This window comes from Anser anser, assembly GCF_964211835.1.
Source record: "Anser anser genome assembly, chromosome: 1".
NCBI lineage: Eukaryota > Metazoa > Chordata > Aves > Anseriformes > Anatidae > Anser > Anser anser.
This window is the reverse complement of record NC_139720.1, coordinates 36,557,054-36,576,119: the sequence shown is the minus strand read 5'-3', so window position 1 is coordinate 36,576,119 and position 19,066 is coordinate 36,557,054. Positions and strand designations below refer to the sequence as shown.

The 19,066-nt window shown below is 42.7% G+C and overlaps 1 protein-coding gene across 2 annotated transcripts in view; it reads right to left on the bottom strand.

Annotated features, from left to right (window-relative positions):
• Positions 1-724: 724 nt before the first annotated feature.
• Positions 725-19,066, bottom strand: part of SRGAP1 (SLIT-ROBO Rho GTPase activating protein 1) — a 150,840-nt gene continuing 132,498 nt past the window's right edge. For both annotated transcript variants that reach the window (XM_083821498.1, XM_083821499.1), the window contains exons 17-22: positions 15,511-15,735; positions 14,714-14,793; positions 6,799-6,979; positions 6,057-6,191; positions 5,585-5,930; positions 725-3,761 (exon numbers count right to left, since the gene is read on the bottom strand). In XM_083821498.1, the coding sequence (XP_083677624.1) occupies positions 3,384-3,761; positions 5,585-5,930; positions 6,057-6,191; positions 6,799-6,979; positions 14,714-14,793; positions 15,511-15,735 (1,345 nt within the window). In that variant the 3' untranslated portion in view covers positions 725-3,383. The remainder of the gene's footprint in view (positions 3,762-5,584; positions 5,931-6,056; positions 6,192-6,798; positions 6,980-14,713; positions 14,794-15,510; positions 15,736-19,066) is intronic.

Below are 19,066 nucleotides of genomic sequence, written 5' to 3'. Positions count from 1 at the left end.
CCTTGAATGAGGCCTGACCTGTGCCTCCCCCTCCTGCAGCTCTCAGCTGGCTTTTGTGCGGCAGAGGACAAGGCGAAATACCTAAAGTAGGTCACTGGACACGGGAGTACAAAGGCTGGCACCACGGGCTGGCAGACGAGCCCACCACCAAGGACTCGTGTTCCTGCGGGTTTTCCAGCAGCACCAGGAGGGAAAGCTTTGCTCCAAGCAGTGGTGGCTGATGTGTGTCCCCTGCTTCTCCTCCCTTCCCACCGGGCAGGTGGTGGTCCTCCTTTTTTTTTAAAAAAAATTATTATTAATATTTCTTTTAAGCAAGGTTTGGAAATACTTTTCCATCTCCTCGTTTTCCCTCTGGGGAGTGGGCAAGTGGTGTCAGGGTGCCAGGTGAACCCAATGGGAGGTGGGGGGGGGGTCTCTGCAGGCAGGCATGGGGACAGGGCATGGCCACCCACGACGGCTTTTTCCCCCTACTGTGCAAGGTCAGGGGCTCTTTGCAGAGGTGGGCATCGGAAATGGAGGGGCTTGGGTGAGCTTGGGCTGGTGCTCTGCAAGTTCGGGAGCATCCTGTGCGGGAAGAAGCACTTCGTCAGGCCAGGATGGTGCTGGGACCTGACGGGGTGGGGGTGAGAGATGCTGCTTATTTTCTCTGTATGTGGAAGGTGAAGGTAAATCGGAAATCCACACTCGGCAGTATGGAGGTTTACCCATCGAAACTACACGCACAGACAGAACTATCTTCTTTATTATAAAGATACACTATGAGGAACAAACCTGAATGTATACTGAAGCTTGTAATGGTACATGCCAAAATGTACAGTACTATACATAAAAGTGCATTGTCACAACAGATTAACAGTACATTTCTCTTCCAGAACCATGAAGTATCCATGTTTTCGTTTGTTCTTCGAGGGTGGAAGGAATGCAATGGGAATGCAGCCATACACAAACAGGGAAGGATGCAATGGAAATGCAACAGTACAAGAGCAAGGCTAAAGCTCCTCTAAAATTTAAAGGCACTTTCACATGTACATACTACAGATGTACATTGACACAATTAGGTAACAGTCAACAAGCAGGAAGCTACCAGTACTGCGATTTATCAAACTTGACAGTAAAGGACAATACTGATTTGATTAGGTGTGCAGGAGTTACCCTTTAGTACGTCTGTAGTTGTATCGGTCTTTCCTGTTACATATCCACCTACTATACTTTTAAGTATCTATAATAACCATCAAACTACACATTTAACTGTGTGAATGCACTAAAGTGGATGCATTCACTAAATGCACTGCTTCTAATATTTTTTTTTTCTGCTAAACAATTTCTAATATAAGCATTATGGAGTCCAGTACAGTTATTTAAACATACAAAATTCCCTATGCAATTTAAAGATACAGGTACCCATCTCAATTATGCCAAGTAGGTTATTTTAGGAACGCTAGACTAAAACTGCACTCAAATGACAGCTGAAATTCCAGTTTGTTCCACTGATTTGAGGAGAGGGGGGAACTACTCGCATGTATCTTCTGGTCCCGAAGAAGTGAGCAGGCCCTACAGACCAGCACTGACTGGGCTGGAGATGCACTGCTCGAGCTGCACAGCCCACGCTGGGGATTAGGATTTTGCAGCTAACCTAGGTAGATTACAGCCTGCAGCTGGGGGCTGATGGGTTTGCAAACGCCAGGAAGGGTGGGAAGAGCCCTGACAGGTTGGCTCACCGGTGCAGTTCCTGGGATGCTTTTCACACCTGGGGCTTTGAATTACCTATCTACAGAGAGTAAACCACAGCAGGTGTAAGTTGCTCGTAAGTCTTAGCACCTCAGTAATTATGTCTGTCAAACGTCGTCACTACTCCTCCCCTCCGAACCTGAATTGTTTACGTACAGTGAGGGGGGCGACCTAAAGCTTTGCAATGGTGAGATCTTAAATAACGTGTGGAAAGACAGATCTTACTCAAAGCCTGTTGTGCTCCTCTAGCTGAACCACAGTGGATTTTTCTTCCATCTTCTTCACCAAAACTTGTTTTATGGGTTGGATGCTGGAAAATATATTCACAGAAATAATGTTATGCCTTACTGTTGCAATGTACGTTTAGCTCACGTGTAACACAGCCCAACAGCCGAGCACTAAGCGAGGCTGACAGCCTTCACTCACACACAGACACAAGGAAGGTATTTATTCCTGTCATTAAAATGAGGGGGGAAAAAGGTTATGGAAAACTTGAGTCAGCTTGAATCTAGGTGGTAGAAAATCAGCTGCCTGTCCTGCGAGTGACCCCTGCCCAGCTGGCAGGAGGCCGTCCGTCTTCGGAGCCCCTTTCTTGCTGCAGTCAGCACAACCCAGGGAACGTGCACGGTGTTTGCGCTGCGCAAGGCAACCTGCAGAGCTGGGTCAGCTCGAAACTCTGGCTATTACAACTCTAATCACGCTTTTAATTGGACACTGAGCAGTAAAGTCAATGGGAAACTTTGCTGAATTACTGTGTAGTTGATCCTTTTAATCGCCCATCAGCCTACCTAATGGACCAACAGATTCACAGACTCCCCAGAGCCTGGCTCGCTGAACTACGAACTTTAAATGAATTTAGCTTTTGTGAAAAACGTGGTGTCAGGGAATGAGGGTCTATCTTTGCGGAAAAAGCTATTACAGCGGATGGCAAGAGGAGTTTCTGGATACTATCCTGGAGATGTGCTTTAGCTGTGACCTGAAATGATGCTTTTTTATCGGTGAGAGCAACGTGATCTCCAGATCTATTCAGCGCTCATCTCCGGTGAGACTGCCAACAAGAAAGCTAAAACTTCGTGCCAATTGTGAGAGTTGTGAGGGCTTTATTTTGTGTGTGTGTGTGTGTGTCTTAAATAAGACGTGGCCTGAGATGACTTAGACATTCCACACAGACACTTAATCCTCACATGCTAGATTTCGGCTCTTACTAACCTGCTTGAGATTTGGTTTGGTGACCTAGAAATGAGTTTCCACTTCCCCTGATACCCCCCTCCCCACCCCTTAGTTTTGTGCAGGATTTGGTATTACGTAATTATAGTAAGACTGTGAAATATGGTACAACGTGGCAAGCTGTTTGTGATCCGTGTTGATTTTATTACAAATGGTGCAGCATCAAGTTTTCAAGTAAGTCTACGTTGTGTTTTTTCTTTTTTTAATGATGCACAATTGTCCAGTTTTTCTTTTAATTGAAACCATACAAAATACAAATGCCCATGTTAATGTAGCTAGTTTCAGACAATACATTCAAAAACACTGAAAAACAAAGCCTCTCCAGTTATAAACATGAACCAAATGGTGTTATGGAGCCCTGACTTCTATCGTTAATCCATTCCTTTCCCTAGCATACCCCAGCCGGGCACTGTGGGTGGCTGAGCTTTCTACATTGTGCAAGATTTGTCTGCTGGACCCTGGGAAGGAGGGGAAGGCCCTATGCTAGGATTTGTTTTTGGAAGAACAATAGGTTTTGGCCTAAGAGCAGGAGGTTTCAGCTGCACTCCCATTCTAGGGGCCACCATGGGCTTGAAAGTACTCATGGTGTCACTGGAAGAACTAGTGCTACGGCGAATCTGGGGCTCAGAGCTCCGTAAAACTACACTATGGAGAGGGCTCAGTGACTCCGTGGAGGTGGCAGGGGTGGGGCTGTTCTTCATCTGCTCCAAGGTGTCCAGCACGACGTCCGGGGCGTGCTTCGCAGAGCTCTGCCGCTCCAGCTCGCGGAGCTCGTTCAGCGCCGTGTTCATCGTCTCCTCGATGTCCTGGGGCAGAGCACAGAGAGAGCGGCAAGTCACTGCAATTGCTACTGAACGCAAAGAGCAGGAGGAGCAGGGGAGGGCGTGGAAAATGCACGAGTTAATTTGCCAACCATCCTCTCTTCAACGAATATTAGAGTGTTAAAGCCAACTTGCACCATGTTTATTTGAAAGACACTGCAATTAATAAGATTGCAACTTTCACTTAACATTACAAAGATTTAACCTGTTTATGTGGCACTAGAGAGTCAACATTCATCTAAAGAGTTAAAAAATCAATTAAGCCAAAACCTGGAAGCCATTTTATTCAGTGACTGTTAGGACAATGGATATTTGTTTTGCAGCATTTTTAACTGTGAAGATTTCTGTCATCTCTTGGGTAATGACAGCTGTAAAGATTTTAGTCCATTTGTTATCTCTTAGTTGATTGCAACCCTCATCTACTTCCTCGGGTGTTCAGGATCTGTACTGCCTCATAGGGATTATGAGCCAGGTTTTGTAAGGAAGTCAGGCTTGTGTGTCTATCAGCTCTTCTCTCCTCCTGTTTCTGAGCTAAATTTTAAGCAGAAAAAAAAATTAAGATATCATTGTTCAGTGAGCTTTGCTAAGAAACTGTTTTTTTCTATCAGGATTTCCAGGACGAAGGATGAAAGAAAGCACCAAGACTAGTTTATTACTTTTCAGTGGAGTTGAGATATGACTGAGATTGATGACTGATCTGGTGTTCCCTGCTTGTTCACAGTAACTTTCATGTAAGTTAAACAAAGTTCAGATTCCTTCACTGCCAAATTATCACTAGTTTAGGCATGACAAAAAAATAGCTTGAGCCAAACAGCGCTGTGTGTGGTTCAAGAAAGTAAATAAACAACTTAGAGTAAAACAAAACAGTAACAACACTTAGATTTCCTAACTCTCTAGTACATGTTTCAGCTTTCTGACCCAACCATGCCCCTTATGGCCCTCGTCAGAAGCAGAGTTTGAAACCAAGCATTGTCAGTACATTAAATTTTAAAACATGAGTGCCAGCGTTATTGGAAAATACTTTTGCAATCATACTGTACCCTCAGGGTGCCCCTAGTAATCATGTTATACCACCTAGACAAAACCTGGGTTTTGAAGACAGTGGCATCAATTTGTTCAAGAGCTCACTGGTACCAGCTTTGTACAACAGACCAATTTGATGACCGCGGTGCTCCCTATTCCGTCCTTCTCATCTCTTTGCTGCCAGGAATGAGACTGTTTTGGTGCTCACACAGGGACAGTATTGCCCATGATTTATGCTGGTGCAAATTCTTGCATTTTATGTTCATAGGAACAACTACAAGCATCAAATCAACATACTGTATGAACTACATAAGAACTATATGAAAACTAAATATCCACAAGACTCTGGAATGTAAATCTGTGCTTTGAATGTCAAAGGCTGTTACTAGCCAGTCAAAGCACTCTTCTGCATACCGTAATATTCAGAAATAATTGAACACTAATTACATGCACATTAGATTACGCCTGCCTTCATCAGAGCACACAGATTTACATAACTGTTGTAATCATATATCATCCTAGCGGTGCATGTGGCAGAGACAATTTCATTATGGTATAAGAGGAAATAATTTCTTTTTATTGCTTCTGCAATGTCTATTCCCCTTGTGCTTCTCTATCCAGAATCCCTTAATGCATCTTCTTTCACATGCACTCTGTTTACAAAGCTAAGTAGGATGTTCTCCTGCACACACACACTCCTACTGCTGCCTGTGCTCTGTGCTATGCTGTTCACTGCGATTTGCCCCTCAGAAAAGCGGAGAGAGCAGAAAAAAAAAGACACAAACCTGAGCTATTGACTCTGGGTCCAGTGGCTTATGGTCGTTGAAGCCTGTGTACTGACCAGACGACGTAGATCTTCTAATGGGAGGGCTATCAATCTTCTTCAGAGAGTCGTGCCTGCTGATGTTAGTGAGGCTGCCGTGCCCAGGCCTACGCCTCCTTTCAGGGCTGTCTGCATTGAGGTTGCGGTTTTGAAGGAGGGCCCTGGGGCTGCAGTGAGTCGCCAGGTTGGGGGAGCCCAGCTCCACAGAGGAATTAGAGAGGGGGTGCGGCGGGTGTACGGGGCAGTGACCGTCACTGCTTCTGCTGGGGCGTCTTAGAGGAGGTGGAGGTTCTGATCGCTTTCTTTGCCTGCACGAATGAAGAAGTGGTCATAGTACAAGTGGTAGTGACCCACCACAAGCACGTGGAGAAGTAATTGCTGTGTTACCTGAGCTGTGGGTAGTACTACTGAAAACCTGGCATCCGCAAGCTTACCTTCCTAAATACACGTCGGAGTGACGGTCAGTGGGAGAATTCATGTCCTTTGATGACGACTTGTCCTCAGTTATGGGTCCGCTGCTGGCCTCACTGTCAGCTTTTTGGCTCAGTGTATCGGAGAAAGTATCATCCCTGAACAGAAGACACACGGTGAGATAAGAGGTCAGTGAGTTAGGTGTGACAGCGAGTATCTTGGCACTCCCAGATTTTAATCCCCATTAGGGAATTTCCTTAAGAAAAGCAAGCATGTTATAATGCACTGCAGCCTCTCCAGCTCTCCAAAAATCACTTATAGTCCTTCTGTTTATCGAGCTCTTTAAGTTTCTGTTTACATGCAACCTATATGTAAACAAGAATGTTGTCATCCTTGGCAAAGCACACGTTTAATACGGTTTAATATTGTAAAACAAGAGTTTCAGGGCTGCATTTCTCCAGTCCTTGCTATTCTGAAGTTAGCAGTTGCTGCAAAGAGATAGTCCAAAGAAAACAGGTGCAGCAGCAGCAGCCATCTCTTAATGTACTGGGAACACGTCCATAAACAAAGCAGTTTAACCTACTAGTGACTTTTGATTAAGAGACACCAATTCAGGACAACAAGGACGAAGCCATTCTGCTTAGAAGGCAAAAATTTAACCTGTCTGAGCCCTCAAAGCACTGTCCCATTTGGAAATTACTTGTTAATTCCTTCAGTATGCTTTTATACCCCCCCGAGAACCTTGTCGTGCTAGACCCTGCTTACATATCCTGCACCACTATGTACTGGTGAGGGACAAGTCCGTCGATGCCGTTGTGCCTTCCTTCCCACCAGTCTTCAGAGGCTCGATGGTACAGGAGAAGGGAAGCTCCTTTTTTGAAAGAGAGTTCTCGTGCAGATCTTCCGACGTAGTCGAACTTGGCTATAGCTTCTATGGGCTCGCACTCTGGGTAGGGAGGGAAAAAGAGCAGTTATCAGGTCCCACACAGGCATATCTGTATATTTGGGCTTCATAAAACCCCTCGATTGCCTTTTCTCTGTGCTCACCCTTATTGAGCAGAACTGGCAGATCAGCTGAGCTAAGGCTGACTTCAAGCAGTGGTTATAATATGTCCCTTGCAAAGAAACACAAACAGCCTGTGCCCTGAATGTGAAACATCTGGGTTGCTTTGGAAGCTGCAGAAAACCTAACAGCAGACCCAAACGCTACCAGAGCTGCTGCTGGGAGAGAGGCCTCTGCCTCCTGCTGGAAGGGCTCTCTTGTGCCCGGGAGTGGGATGCAGGCGAGGTAACGAAGACCTCTGAAAATAACACAAACGACCTCAGATGAATAACTGGAGGTCTGAGGAAGCTGTGCGATAAAAGAAAAGTAAATGGGAGTGCCTTTAACATCTGCAGCAGCAAAGGAAGGAAGACAGGATTTCCTTCTGCATGAGTAAGGATGCGCTGCTGTGTTGCACTGTGTTAAAGGCTTTAAAATCTTAAACTGATGAGATTTCTGTCTTTTATATGACAAGTGTGCAGACCTAGTGAACACCTCATGTTTTAAAATACACTGAAACGTAGTATTTGAATCTGCATTAGCTGCTTTTGACACCCTGTTGAGTAAGGTAAACAGCTCGAGACTGCCTAAGGATGCAGGGGCAGTCCTGGCGTGGCTGGAAGCTGCTCCGGGCAGTTCTGCCTGCTCCAACATCCCAAGTCCCTCTGGTGTCTGCAAGGGACTCTGGTATTTCCTAAAGTCAAATATGGATTACAGCAGTCCTGGCCAATCTCCACGCGGTGTGGCAAAGCCTCTCCATCAAGAAGTAATAAAGCAGCACTTTTTCTTAAAGCCTGGTTTTAAAGGATATTCAGACAAACAAATGAACAAACAAACAAAGACATAACATTGTCTTCCTTCGGTATTTAAGCAAATTCATCCCGATAGTGGTAATGGGCCCTATCCTGTAGCCTGTCCTTGGTTCAGAAACCTCCTGATGCCAGTGAAGTGCAGGCATGCTCAGAGCTGTCCCCAGACACCAGTAAAATGGCTGTAGTATTAACGTCTAGTTTTTTTACACACAACACCAAAACCACTTTAGCCCAAACAGATTATGATTTGTTATCACAGTCTCAAAATACAAAGAAAAACCTGCAAAATACTGTCCTAAAAATTGCATACACTGTTGGTTTGAATAACTCAAAGTAGAGCCCCTGAAATGACAAATTTCTTTATGTAACCAGAGCAATATTTAAGTGGAAATTAACATCTGGGCTAATGACCAGCATAGCAACTTTCTGTCTGGTGCAAATTACAATCGCCGAGGCTGTAATTCCCCGAAGAGCCAGGCGTGTAATAAAAGCCACTGTCCCTTTATGACAACATTTTGTGCGGGAATGTCTTTTTAAAATTAACTTCATCCTGCAGTATGCAAATATAATGACAATACCTTTATTGAGGCTATAGTTTGCAGCTATTTTTAATAACTTGCCCAACCTGCAGAAGGCTGTCTTGTGGTTTGCTGCTTACGCAGCCGTGTTAAGAGCTCCTGTTAGTGATGAGCTGCAGGGGGTTTAGGTTAGCCAGGAGCTGTAAAAACAGAAACTTTCCAGAGGTGGCACGCAGGGGTATGGAGAATTCACTGTCACACATGCAAATATAAAGCACACTGGAAGAAATGACTTTAATTACATAAATGCAACTATTCTAGTAATAACAGCATTAATTCTTCACAATGCACCACTGCTGGATGGCTCAGTGACAGATATTCCCTGGGGTGGGGTGGTGGTGATAGTTTATTTTATTTTTAAATGTTTTTAAGCAAAGGCAGCGTAAAAATGACACAGATGGAGACATTCTGGAAAACTTGGAAAACTTTAATGCTGCTGTATATATTTGTGATTTATTCTAATATAAGATCTTGTTTTCATTTCTAGCTATTCTGTATCTAACAGTACAGATGTGACAAAGCAATTACAGGTATGGAAAGACATTATTGCCATGGGAAGATAAAGTAAACTAAGTGTGCCTGTTTATCTTGCATCATGTTTTAAGAGAGAAATATTAAACTGAATCGCAATAATCTAATATTGATAAAAGGAAATGCTGTTTTTATACGTATCGTGCATGCTGCTTGTGGAATTCTTTATAGGAAGGTATCACTGAGATCAGGTAAAATTAAAAAGGACAAGACATTTGGATGAGCACGCTGTTTTCAGATGGCAGGTATGTTGTGGGCTATGGAAGAGCGGGTCACAAATTCAGAAGCATAAGCTCCCAGCTTTCAGAATGCCAGTCACTCACTAAAGGCTAATACGATAAAATGCAAAAAAAACCCCACACCACCACCAACCAAACACCACAAAAAAAAAAAAACAAAACACACAAAAAAAATCAACAACAACAAGAAATCCCACTTTCCAGCAAGAAAACCCCAAATTGCCTAGACCTATTTTCTTTTGGCATTCTCTGAAGTTAACTGATGATGGCCGTGAATACCGGGCTGACTGAGCTAAGCTGGCTCCTTATGGCATCTCCTGTTACTCTGCTAATTTAAACAGGCCATACAGTGTCCCACACTTGAGCATTCAGGTCTAAATGTCTTTTTACTTACAAACTAATGGACTAAATTAGAAATCTCTCTCTCTCTCTCGGTAGCATTACACAAATGTAAGTTTGGCACAGGATGGGAGTCTGTCTCCTGCATCCCCCATTGCCCGAACCTCAGTACAGACCCACGTATTTTCTCAGATGTCTGAAGGAAGTCGCCCCATTGGAAACAGCTGCATGAACTGGTTATGTACGGATAATGATGTTATTTTTGAGACATGTTTGTTAGATTTTGGCAACAAATTCTGCTTCTTCGCGGAGGAACGCTCAGTAAATCTTACACGGTTTTATTAATGGAACCAAAAATAAATTCAGACAGGTTTTACTATTTTGAAAGGGGCATTTTCCTTGCTTGAATGTTCCTGTTACATGGACAGAACTTTCCTGTAGCAAACAGTATTCAGATTTTACATCTTACATAGCAATTCACCTTTTTATAGGTCAAGCCTGAATAGTTAAAACCGAAGTACCATGACAGTTACTCCTAGAAATAAATGCATTTTGAAAAGCTAAGCCGTTTAATATCAAGGTTACTGAATGACAGGCGAGCATTTTTCAAAAAAGCAAAAGTGATGAAAGCTAAATTTGGGATCTGTATCTTGAATTCTGCATGGTACTGAATTGTAATGTCTGACAGAAAAATTGACAGCTTGGAGGGAAATGTAATTGCACTGCTCTGTCCATACCTGGGGGCATTTGCCTACAACAGCACGGAGTATTTGGTGACATATATGATCTCACCAGCTCTCATCTCTAGTGATTCAGGCACAGGAATGGAAGTGAAAAATTAGGACAAATTGAAGAAGTGTAGGAAAAGCTTTAGGGACTCTGTTAATCAGCCAGCTTTGTTCTCACTTTTCACTGATGCCCCCGAGTTTTGTTATGATTATTACCACCATTTGATGATATGTTATGCTGTAGTGGGCTTAAAAACCAAGGTCGGACTGCAAGTAGAGCTGTCCTGATCCAAGAGCTCGGGAGAGCAGGACGGACATAGGACACATAAGTGCTAATTTTAACGTTGCAATTGGAGTGCCAGATGTAGTATTAGCCTCCCTCCAGAGGCGACAGCATTAAGGTGGCACGAGGCTGCCCACTGCACCTTGGGGCACAAGGAGCAGAGGCTGAGAGGGGAGATATCCCCCTGCGCTTTTCAGGGGGGTTGCTGTTGCTGTACACTTCCTCAGTTACCCCAGACGCACGCTGCCTGTTGGGAATACGGTACATCCTGAAATCCCCCAAGAAGCAGCTAGCTCCCCATCTGCTTAGCCTCTTCTGCACCCCATCAAAGAACAGCAGCTTTGCAATTTCCAAGTCGTGTCGTCAGGACAGCAATTCTCTGACTGGGGAACAACGAAAGCAAAGCGATGTTGCGAGGCGTTGACAGAAGAGATTTGTCCATCACAGCATGCAGTGCTGAAAAGCAGTAAAAATACTGTGTGTTGGAGACACGACGGTAGCTTATAGCCTTCCATGTCCCTGTAATTTTTGTTTGCAGCAGAACTACCATCTCAGTTTTTACCCTATGTTTATGAGCTATCTATGAACAGTCTGACAGTAATTGTATGTATGTTTTCCCAAGAGAAATGACCCATCTGTTTAACTTCCTCAGGAAATTCTCATTTACTTCCTTTGAAAACAAATCTGGTCACCCTTTCTCATATGCCTCCAATAAGAATAAAAATTCTCCAGCAAATTAAAGGCAAAGGAAATATTCTAAAAACTCCTTGAGCAAAACATAAACAACATCCTTCATCCGTTGAATCTTCACTGAAGAGGCACTTTCAGGTAGATGTTCTGTGGCAAAATTACAGATATATATATATATATATATATATTTGTGCCTCAGCTTGAGTACAAATGTTCTGAACTTCACAAATCAAATTTCATTTCCAGATTTAGGAGAAAAAAGAAACTGTTTTTCTAAATAGGGATACTTTCTGCAAATTGAAAAAAGCCTGTAAACACAGTAAAATGTATCATCTTCTCCTTCCCTCTTCCCTTTCCAGTGATCAACAAATATATGAAAACAAATAGCCTTAGGAAAAAAAAAAGACAACTTATATGAATAAAATTAAAGAGTTATGAAGTATTTATATGCTCAGTTGTAAGTTCCAGTTGTCTTTTCCCTGAACTTCCAGATGTTACCTCTGTAGACATAATACATTTTTTAATTTTTAAAAACTCTGTTTGTTCTGTAAATTGTAATTAAACATTCCTAGCACTACTTAAACAGAAAATACAGATGGGTTTATTCTAGTAGGCACAGAGAGATTCACTTGCAGTTTAAGTTTATACAGCAAGTAAATCTTTACAATAAGTATAGTAGAAAAATAAATCCTTTAGCTTTTGATCATAACCTCTGGATTATGTTTCAATAGCCCTGTAATTCCTACAGGGCTAGCTGTTTGATCGTGGTTATGTACAGAACATTTTAGCATAAATCTAATCAGACTTTCAACATTAAAAGAAATTTACACAATCTGCTTCTTCCATCTCCTAACAGGGTGAAATGCATAAGGACCGTGTGTGCGATCAGTACAGCAACAACGCCGCACCTCCCCTTCTCTCTCTCCACATAGAACTGGCAGCGATGCATCCAGCTTATAACCAGTGAATCAGTCACATTAAACCACCAAAATACTCCAGACCCTTTAGTGGAAGCTTTCTTTTTGCCCATCACAGGTCAGTCAGTGACTCCCAGGAGACTCAGTATGTATGCAGACTGCACAATTCTCACCTATTCTCACTTCTGGTACCAAGAACATTTTTAAAAAGGAATTGTCCAAAAAATCACATGAATATATGTGTTGGAATATATGTGAGATGGTGAATGCATTTAATTTAACGTCTACAGACAGCAATAGAAAAGTGAGCTGTTATAAAAGAAAGCTCCTGTCCATGGAAAAGAACGGGCTAAAGCTTGCAGACAGAGAACTGAAGGCCAACAGAGTTTTGTATGCAGCCCAGGCTTGTTCATCGTTATCTTTGCAACAGTATTTCCCTAGATTACAAATATTTTTGTGCTCACGACTAGTTTGCTGTAAACACAAATGTCTGCTTCCTTTCAGCACTGAATTGATTAAAAAGGTGTGATGGGGCAACTACAATTAACTTGCTCGCTAATCTGGTGAACAAAAAACCATGTATTGAGCAGCTCAGTCTTTTAACAGAACACCCTTGTGTTGACAGCTCTTCTCTTCAGGGTTTGTCTCCATCAAGGACACAGGTGTAAGTAATACAGGCACCACAACAGCAGTGTAAAATGAGGCACAGGTGACACACACTGTGACACTTCCATAGCCAGAATGTGCATACTTTTGCTCCTCTGATGTTTTAATCTCTCCTAGGCATGGTTTTGAAGTAACCACCTTTGACTGCTGATGAAAAGCTGCGCTTCTCTTCCATGTCCACTCAGCACTTTCTCTCTCATTTTGGTCCCAGGTCCCCACAGTTGGCCCTCATATATAGCACTGGTGTGCCGCCTGCACTTCACTACCTCATTTATGCTCTAAAGGAGAGGCAGACAGACTTCTTCAGCTTCTACTCTGGCTCGATGCCTCCAGTAGAAGAAGGACTTCCTATAAAGCATAGCTATACCGTCTTGGAAAAATAAGGGATAATTCTGAATTTCTTCACACGATCTAGTGGCACTGGAGAAAGAAGGTCCAGTTAGCTCTACAGAGCTGGTCAAGACAAAAACATGTCCAGGCTGTCTTGTAAAACAATATTCCCTACAGTAAGTGCAGGCATGGGTATAGACCCCAGGCATAAAATTAACAGAGACCTCTCTCCTCCCTTATTTTTTTTCACCCTTCTGTGATGCTTGCCCACCCAAATGTGCCTCCTCTCCAGGCAGCTGCAGTGATAGACTCTGCCTGCCCCTCCTCACCCCGGGAAAGGGGAAGAGACAGGCAATCTGTCACTGTCGGCTTGTCTACGTGACAAAGCAGACGGGTGCAGCTACACCGGAACAATTGCTTACATTGCTTTCTGTGCATTAGGACCAAGGCAGCTAGGTTTCCTATAGGAACACCTTCCTGTTCCCCTTCCCCATGGCAGCCATCCCAGCTGTTACTGATGACATACTTGTATTTTTTTTAATTTCCCTTCTCTGCTGCAGCTCCCTTCCTCCCCTCTCCCCCTCTCCGTCTCTTCCTCTTCCTCCCTCCATGCATCCTCTGAGACGGACACGAGGCAGCTTTTGTTTCTGCTGGCCGTAAGCGCACGTGTTCTGGTTGCTCTCTTTGAGTCGCTTGCTGGCCAGACATTCAGTGAGCTCACACTGCAGCTTTTCTCTACAGGAAGCATTATTTTCCATCTTTTTCCTCTAACCGGCTACCATTTGTCAGGGAAACGTAGTATTTCTTTAACAGTTATTTAACAATTTTGATGCTTCTGTTACATTTGTTTAAAACCCAGCAAAAGTTACCGGGAGGTACATCTGAAGGATGGCCTAACTGAAATACATCACAGCCAAATAGACCTTTATGGTTTAGCGAACCTAGCTGAAAAGAGCTAATATAACAGATGCTCAAGATTTTCATGGGTATCTACAGTACCTAGAACTGTCGTAGTGTCTATGATCGATATTTATAGCAAATGACTCGCTCAGAAGTTTTACTGGGGGTGGGTGGGGTAAACGCATGTTTTTTTTAGTAGTTAAAAACCCTTTAGATGGCAGCAGCTTTTACAATTGTATCAAAATAGAGTATGTTGAATGACAAATATCCCTTGGTTAAAATATTCAAAGACATATTTTGATAAGTTCAGCTTTTGTAGACCAAAGATAAAGAGTCACTAAAAGTAACTTTATATCAGAAAATAGTATGTGCTGACTGAAATAGTTTCTGTCTTGCCCTTCCTGTGACTGGACAAACCAGGAGATGACAAGGAAACAGCTGGCCAAACACAGATGCATCAGAGTGAAAAAGAACACAAGAGATTAAAAATGCTGGTTTTGCTACAGCGCACCGGGACTGAAATCCTTGTGCTTCAAATAAGACACAATTAGGAAAGGAAGAAGGTCTACATAAAACACCTGTAAGACTTACTCCTATCAAATACAGAATAACGTAATGCACATACCATCTTCACTGGTATGGGGCTCTGTACTAGCATCCTGGTCCACTTCCTCTAATGTACCATGTTCGCTGTATGGGCTGTCACTGCAGGGAAACAAAAGGTCAAGCAGAAAGAGAAACCAGAGCATGAAAAGGATGCTTCAATGGGCACTAAACCCCAGCCCCTTTCCTTTGCAGTCCACTGGTGGTAACTGATGTTTTCCACGCATATCAAAGACGTGCCACTCCCATGCCAATTACTTAAAATTATTCTTATAATGTTATAAAGTAATATACAACATGATTTGCATGACATGCGATGGATACACAATTGCTGGGGAAGTCTACATACCTCTGTTTCAGATAACATCTTCTGTTATTAAGGAATTATCAGGACCTTGGAATCCCTTCATTTATGAAAAGTGTCTGTGGCTCAGGGAGGAAAGGAGCAGGGGGGAGACATCACAAACTGAAATTTAAGTTGTTCGCATCTCTTGTGAACTGGTGGTTCTCAGTCAGGTAGCCAGTTTCCTACCTGGCTATGGACTTTGTGTAGTACGCTGGGAATCCTGGCATCATCTGGCTGAATACAAGGGTATCTTCTTCCAGAAAATATTGTAGGGAATCTCACCATAATTGCCTTTACTTCATGTGTTTTACAGCTAACGCTTTTCTATGTGAACCTAAATGCTCTTCTCATTTATTTCTCATTTATTTCCATACTTCTATGGTGTGTGACAGCTATTCTATATCACAGGAGTTGTCCAGACAATCAGTCTAATGATTTCATTAAGAAGAAAGAAGGATAATATTCTGACTTACCAGTAGTCATCTCCAGCCATGCATTTTTCGTACACTGGGCCATCAAGTTCCTTAGCATCTGGAAAAATAGCCTCATGATGGATGATGATAGTTTTGATTATCTCATTCACGTGTGCCTGACAAGACACCTGGTCTTGTATGTCTGGAACAGGCATCAGGGTAGGCCCAAAACAAATGGCCAGGTTGTATGGATCCATCATGTTTTCATCACTGTACTGCGAAAGGCTGTTATAAAAGAAAAATCAAGAAAAATTGACTTTTCCACTGTAACTAACCTTATTTGGAAAACTGGAGAAACTTCATTTTCCATCCCCATTCAGAGATTTCCTGTTCTCTTTGACACAACCCTACGTAACAAAACATAAAAGGGGATTTCTTCAATAGGTCATATACATTATACCACATATCCGTATGTATATGTATGTGTTCCTACACTAGTGTATTTAGCATACGCTGACCTAATGGGCTAATATAAAATGCATCAACTGCTGCTGCTTCTATCTCATCAGTGCTTATCCTTGGAGGCCCAAGTGGACTGCATCATAAGTGGGTATTACATACTCATCATTTCTTATCTGGCCTTGATGAAAGTCTTCCACCAACTCGGTATATAACTTAGGAAGACTGAATTGTCTTCTGGAGGTAACTAAGTTCCTGGATCTTGCAATGTCTCTTGTGACTTCTAGTTTCCATTTTTACTATAGATCCTAAAAGCCCTGAGCGTCTTGCCTTTTGCTCAGAAACTCCCACAGGAGTTTCATTTTGGAAGCAACCAAACAAAAGTCTTCGATTGTTCTTATTAATCAACTTTTGCCAGCTCTCCTTTCCTACAGAAAATTCAACATGACTAGTTCTGAATTTTGATTTTGAACAACAAGTTTGACAAGTCGATCTTTATTCCTCTATTGCAAAACACTGAAATTTTTAGTGGAAATTCTGGCTTTTGTGTGGTTCTGTGCAGGACCAGTTTAACAGAACCTGAATTGCTGGGACACCCTTTACTTTAGTGCCATTCTGCACTCTGAAGCAGCATATGCATTGGCATGTCTGGTTGCATCTAAATGCAGCAGTATATTCCCTTTAGAAAGGGAATTTTAGAGAGTGCCTTGTAACAAACAATACAAACTGAAGAGGCCAACCTTTAAATGATTCATTTTACAACTATTCTGTAAAATTAACCATGGTCTTTTTTATGCCTTGATGTTATCATATCCTGTGCATTGACCGGAGACGTTGCTCTACTGATATGTGAGGTTGGTTGTTCAGCCTTTATACGTGTACAAGGTGATTGTGTAAAAACATGAAAAACATCATCGTGAAACATGGGAAGTGCTGCTGGTGACTGCTGACATGCAATACTCTTCTGGGGTCATTGGTGGAGCTGACGCTGGTTCAACATCTTCATGAATGACCTGGGCAGTGGGATGGGGTGCACACTCGGCCAACTTGTAGATGATGCCACACTGTGGGGAGCAGTAGGTACACTAAAGGACAGGGTTGTCATTTGGAAGGACCTTGACAAAATGGAGGGCTGGATTAACTGGGACTTCATCAAGTTCAACAAGGATGAATACAAAGGAGTGAAAGGTACTTTACTGCAGTCTGGAGCTGACTGCTGCGTAGCAGCTCCCAGTGAAAAACACTGGAGTCTTGTTGTACAGGAAGTTACTTGTGATTCCGAAGTGCGTCCTCTGGCGATGAAGGCTAGCTGCATATGTGGCTGTACTAGGGAGAGCAAAACCAGCAGGTCAAGGGAACTGACTCCGCTCCACTTGGCACTCACAATGCTGTACATGAGGTGCCAAGTCTAGTTTTGAGAAACTGACAAACTGGTGCAAGTCCAGAAAAGGTCCACTGGGGTGGTTAGGGAGCTGGAGCATCTGGTGTACAAAGTGAGGTCAACAGCACTGGGTTTGTTCAGCCTTAAGAAGAGAAGGGGAATCTAGCTGCAATCTTCGACCACCAAAATTACAGACACGAGAGAGACAGACTCTTCTTGGAGGTACACAGCAAAGGGATGAGAGGCAACAGCTGCCAGTCACAGCAAGGGATATTCCAACTGAGAGCAGGAATAAAATCCTGCAGTGTAAGGGTGACCGAGCACTGGCCCAGACTACCCAGAGAAGCTGTGGGTTCTTTGCCTTTTGAGATACTTGACGGGTTAAGGCCTTGAGCAACTCGATCTAACTTTAGAAGCTTTGAGCAGGGGGCTAGACCAGTTGACTTCAAGCCATGGGGTGCGATGACTTCATGTGGCCAAGCAGGTCACATGAACATATGCAAAAAGCAGAAATGGATTTGCAGGAAGTCAGACTACGGGAATGTTTTTTCTGTGGCTGTACCAGAGGCAGTCTGGATGCAGAAAGAGACTTAACCTTCTTTCTGAATTGCATTCCTGGGTAGACAGCATAGATTTAGCTAACATGACCGTGTACTAAGTATAACCTTGTGTAACTGATATGTCTAAGTGAAGAAGAAGCTGCAATGTAAGCATTTGAGCTATTTACATGGTGTCACTACTGAGGGATGAATTCATATTTTCAGTGAATAGTTACTTTCACAAAACTTTGGATCTCTGCCTCTCTTTTAAATATTGACTGAAAATGGTTTATGAATTACTAGAAGAAAGGAAATAGGAACAACTGTGAATGCAGGCACACACACATAACCTGGCTGAAAAGACCCTGTTTCTATAGGAACAGACAGAAAGGATGAAATGGGGAAGGTAGCAAAGACAGAATGAATCAGCAGGGGGAAAATTTAGAAAGAAAAAAAAAAGAGGAAAAAGGCAATACAAAGACAGATATAAGGGGAAACAGACAACATAACAGCAGAAAGAAAAGAGCCAGAATCAGGGCAAAGTGCACAGGAAGAAAAGTTTGCAGTGAAAATACCGGCCTCAGCAAAACCAGAGGGGGCTATGAAGGGCTGGAGGGAGAAACACAGTGCAGTTACCCAAACTGTCTTCTATTTTCTCTCTGAGAATGAAATAGTTTTTTGGTGTCATAAAGACATGAACACCTCTCTCCCTTTCTTACACACCCCTTCTTCCAGCAGCTGCCTGTGTTTTGCAGTGCCAGGATCCACCCAGTTTATACCAAAGCATACACAGAGGATACGTGTTCTCTGTGCCGGTAGCCCCACTACCAGAGAATAGAAGAAGCAATACATATCTCACCCTGGCAGTGCCTAGCATTAAATAGCTAGCTTGTAGTGCCTGTTTTGCCTGAATATACTGTTTACTTTTTCCATCAGGAAATTACAATCATCTTCAGATGAGGAAAAAAATAAATAAATGATATAAATTATTTTAAATTTAACTACAACTTGTATTTGTTGTTTTTCTTGCTGTATTGTTGTAGCCTGCACTCCCCATTTCAGATATCACTTTAATCTATCTTATTACAACCTTGCTCATTGTTGGACAAATGGAATTTTAATTTGAATGAAAACTGGCATTTTCCATCTATTTTCATTGCCAATTAGAAGATCATCTTTTGTGTTAAATGGAGCTTAAATGTAAACAATACATAGAATATGAGTAAACGCAAAGAAC